Raw genomic sequence first — 4,755 nt, 5'->3', positions numbered from 1 at the left:
CACGACGGGTTCCGGGGTGGCAGCCCCCGAGCCGGGTTCAGCGGCCCCAGGGCCGAGTTGGGGTGTGGTCGGGCTGGCTGGAGCTGTCCTCGGGCCGAGTTGAGGCGCGGCCGGGTCGGTTGGAGCAGTCCCCGGGCCGGGTTGAGGCGCGGCCGGGTCGGTTGGAGCAGTCCCCGGGCCGGGTTGAGGCGCGGCCGGGTCGGTTGGAGCAGTCCCCGGGCCGGGTTGAGGCGCGGCCGGGTCGTTTGGGACGTGGATGGACTCGGAGTCCGGGGACGGCTTTTGCAGATGCTCGAGGGAGACGCCGGACGGACCGGACTGCCGGGATGAGGTGATCTTGGCGAGCATGTCGACCGCTTCATTCTCTGCGCGCGGGACGTGGGGGAACTCGCAGCCCACGAAGAATCCGGATAGCTTCTGGACGAGGAAACGGTAGCTCGCCATGTTGGAGTCGTGGGTGTCCCACTCGCCGGAGCTCTGCTGCACCACCAAGTTCGAGTCGCCGTAGCACAGGATGCGCCGTATGCCGAGTTCCTTGGCAAGCCGGAGGCCGTGCACAAGGGCTTCGTACTCGGCGATATTGTTGGAGGCGGCAAAGTGGATCTGCAGCGCGTACTTGAGGCGGTCGCCCTTGGGGGAGGACAACACGATGCCGGCCCCCAGGCCGAGTCGCATCTTCGAGCCATCGAAGTGCATGCGCCAGTGCGTCGAGTCCGGTGGCGGCGGCAGGTACTGGGTCTCGGTCCAGTCGACGAGGAAGTCGGCCAGAGCCTGAGACTTGATCGTGGTGTGGGGCTCGTAGAGGATGGTGTGGCCGGCTAGCTCGAGCGCCCACTTGGCTACCCGGCCAGAGGCATCCCGACACCCGTTGATTTTGCCGAGAGGGGCCGTGCTGACCACGATGATGACATGCTCTTGGAAGTATTGCTTCAGCTTCTTGGCGGTGAAGTACACGCCGTAACACATTTTCTGGTAGTGCGGGTAGTTCTGCTTCGAGGCGGAGAGCACTTTGCTTAGGTAGTAAACGGGACGCTGGACGGCTTCGACCTTGTCCTTCTCTGGTCGCTCGACCACCATCACCATGCTGACCGACCGCGAGGTGGCGGCGATATGGAGCAACAACGGCTCCTTCTCGGCTGGTGCGGCCAGGACTGGTGCGGTGGAGAGCATGCGCTTGAGATCCCGGAAAGCTTCATCCTCCTGGTTGTTCCATTCGAACGACGTCGTCTTCTTCATCAGTTGATACAGGGGCAAGGCCCTCTCGCCCAGCCGGCTGAGAAACCGCCTGACCGAGGCCAAGCAGCCGGTGAACTTCTGGACATCGCGCAGCCGGGCCGGCTTGCGCATGCGCTCGATGGCCTTGATCTTCTTCGGGTTTGCCTCAGTGCCGCGCTCTGAGACAAGGAAGCCGAGTAGCTTTCCGGCCGGGATGCCGAAAACGCATTTCTCCGGGTTGAGCTTGACCTTGTACTCGCGCAGGTTGGCGAAGGTTTCCTTCAAATCGTCGAGGAGCGTGAGGTGCTGCTTGGTCTTCACCACGATGTCGTCCACGTAGACGTGGATGTTGCGGCCGAGTTGCGGAAGCAAGCATTTCTGCATGCAGCGCTGGAAAGTAGCACCGGCGTTCTTCAAGACGAACGACATGGTGACGTAGCAATATGCCCCAAAGGGCGTGATGAAGGACCTCTTCAGGGCGTCGGCCAGGTCCATCTTGATCTGATGATAGCCGGAGTAAGCATCCAGGAAGGACAGGAGCTCGCACCCGGTGGTGGAGTCGATGAGTTGGTCGATCCGCGGGAGGGCGAACGGGTCTTTGGGGCAGGCCTTGTTCAGGATGGTGTAGTTGATACACATGCGCCAGGTCTTGTTCTTCTTCAGGACGAGGACTGGATTGGCCAGCCACTCGGGGTGAAACACTTCCATGATGAAGTCGGCCGCCAAGAGCTTGGCGACCTCTTCACCGATGGTCCTTCTCTTTTCTTCGAAAAAACATCGTAGGGGTTGACGGACAGGCTTGGCATCCTTGCAGACGTGAAGTTTGTGCTCGGCGTACTTCCTCGGGATACCCGACATGTCCTTGGGGGTCCATGCAAAAATATCCCGATTCTCATGGAGGAAGTCGACGAGTTCGCCTTCCTATTTTCTGTCGAGGCGGGTGCCCACAACAACATACTTGCTGTAGCTGGGGTCTTCCGTGTTTAGCTTCACCTTCTTGGTCTCCTTGGAGGGCTTGAACGCGGCCTGATCAGCCGGCTCCTCAGTCGGGATCTGCGCGGCCCGACGCTTCCTGGGCCAGGGCGACGATCCGGTCGAGCTGGCGCTGCTCCTTGGCTACAACCAGCGACTCGGCCAGCTTGGCGCCGTCTTGGGCGCAGTCCAGGGACTTGCGGTAGTCGGCGGTGACGGTGATGAGGCCCTTCGGACCCGACAGCTTCATCTTCAGGTAGGCGTAGTGGGGGACCGCCATGAACTTGGCGAGCGCGGGCCGGCCCAGCAGCGCGTGGTACTCGCTGGACAGGTCCACCACCTCGAACCAGATCGGCTCACGTCGGAAGTGGCTGCTATCGCCGAACAGGATGTCGAGCCGGACCCGGCCGATCGGGCAGCAGGAGAGGCCGGGGACGATGCCATGGAAGATCGTCCGGGTCGGCTCTAGGTCGTTGGCCTCGAGGCCGAGCTTGGTCATGGTGTCGCGGTAGAGGATGTTGATGCTGCTGCCGCCTTCGATGATAACCCAGGAGAATTTGCATGTGTGCCGGGGTGCGACGATGGTAGGGTCGAGGACGAGGGCGTAACCACCCGGGTTCAGCATGACGGCCGGGTGGTCCTCCTGGGTCCAGGTGACCGGGTGATACGTCTCCAACGTATCTATAATTTATGAAGTATTCATGCTATTATATTATCCATCTTAGATGTTTTATATGCATTTATATGCTATTTTATATGATTTTTGGGACTAACCTATTAACCTAGAGCCCAGTGCCAGTGCCACTTTCTATTTTTTCCTTGTTTTTGAGTTTTACAGAAAAGGAATACCAAATGGAGTCCAATTGACGTGCCAATTTTTGATGATTTTTTATGGACCAAAAGAAGACCTCGGAGTAAAAGAGTTGGGCCAGAAGAGTCCCACGCCGTCCACGAGGGTGGGGGGCGCGCCCACCCCCTGGGCGCGTGGGCCTGCCTCGTGGACGACGGGAACCTCCTTGACGTGAAACCAACGCCAAATAAATACAGAAACCCCCAGAAAATAACCTAGATCCGAAGTTCCGCCGCCGCAAGCCTCTATAGCCACGAGAAATCAATCTAGGCCCTCACCGGCACCCTGCCAGAGGGGGCCATCATCACCAGTGGCCATGGAGGAGTATCCCGGAGAGGCCATCATCGCCATGAAGGCCAAGGACCAGAGGGAGAACCTTTCCCCTTCTAGGGGGAGGCCATGGAGGAGGAAGCACAAGGGGGAGAATCTCTCCTCCTCTCTCTTGGTGGCACCTGAGTGCCATCGAGAGGGGAATCATCGCCGCGGTGATCGTCTTCATCAACATCACCACCATCATCACCATCCTCATCTCTTTTACGCGGTCCACTGTCCCGCACCCCGCTGTAATCCCTACTTGAACATGGTGCTTTATGCCACATATTATGATCCAATGATGTGTTGCCATCCTATGATGTTTTGAGTAGATATCCTTTGTCTTTGGGCTGATTGATGATCTAGATTGGTACGAGTTGTATGTTTAATTTTGGTGCTGTCCTATGGTGCCCTCCGTGTCGCGCAAGCATGAGGGATTCCCGCTGTAGGGTGTTGCAATACGTTCATGATTCGCTTATAGTGGGTTGGTGAGTGACTGAAACACAAACCCGAGTAAGGGGGTTGTTGCGTATGGGAATAAAGAGGACTTGATGCTTTAATTCTATGGTTGGGTTTTACCTTAATGATCTTTAGTAGTTGCAGATGCTTGCTAGAGTTCCAATCATAAGTGCATATGATCCAAGTAGAGAAAGTATGTTAGCTTATGCCTCTCCCTCATATGAAATTGCAATGACGACTACCGGTCTTGTTAACAATTGCCTAGGATAATTCCGCACACCGATCCACCATTATTCCACACTCGCTATTTGTAATATTTAGTAATATATTCTAACTTTATGATGACAGCACCTACTTTTATGTTTTAGCTCTCCGATATCATGCAAAGTTATCCCCTTCATACCCACAACGTAGTTTTATTTCTTGTTTCAAGTTGGAAGAAAACGTTCGGTGTACGTAGAGTTGTATCAGTGGAAGATAGGACTTGAGAGAATATTGATCTTACCTTTAGCTCCTTGTGGGTTCGACACTCCATACTTATCACTTCCACCTTTGGAAATTTCTACGATGATTCCCTGCACTTGGGGATTATCAAGCTCTTTACTGGCGCCGTTGCCGGGGAGCAATAGCGTGGGGTTGATATTCTCATGTGTGCTTGTTTGCTTTCTTCACTAAGTAGATTTTGTTTTTCCTTTTTGTTTCTGTTTAGTTGTGGGTGGAACATACAAAAAAATTTAAGAATGAAAATACCAAAAAAATTACTTGCCTCTCATGCCTAAAAAGTTTTTCAAAAAGAGAAGCGATTGGAAAGTTATGCATTGAAGAAGTGAGGGTCGACCTTGAGCACTTGTGTTCATGCTCACGGAAACAATGTTGAATTTTTCATGGAAGTTTCTCTGTAAATAATTATCCCCTTGTATATATCCATTGTATTATAAAAATAATGT

At 54.7% G+C, this 4,755-nt stretch overlaps 1 protein-coding gene across 1 annotated transcript; it reads right to left on the bottom strand.

Moving 5' to 3' along the window:
- Nucleotides 1–2,257: 2,257 nt before the first annotated feature.
- Nucleotides 2,258–2,686, bottom strand: LOC109750023 (uncharacterized). Its single transcript, XM_020308972.1, has 2 exons — nt 2,462–2,686; nt 2,258–2,416 (listed from the first exon to the last, which is right to left on the bottom strand). The coding sequence occupies exons 1-2, from the start codon at nt 2,684–2,686 to the stop codon at nt 2,258–2,260; spliced, it is 384 nt and encodes a 127-aa protein (XP_020164561.1).
- Nucleotides 2,687–4,755: the final 2,069 nt, after the last annotated feature.

This window comes from Aegilops tauschii, chromosome 2 (assembly GCF_002575655.3).
Source record: "Aegilops tauschii subsp. strangulata cultivar AL8/78 chromosome 2, Aet v6.0, whole genome shotgun sequence".
Taxonomy (NCBI): domain Eukaryota; kingdom Viridiplantae; phylum Streptophyta; class Magnoliopsida; order Poales; family Poaceae; genus Aegilops; species Aegilops tauschii.
The sequence above is the reverse complement of the archived record's forward strand: the minus strand, read 5'-3'. Positions and strand labels throughout refer to the sequence as shown.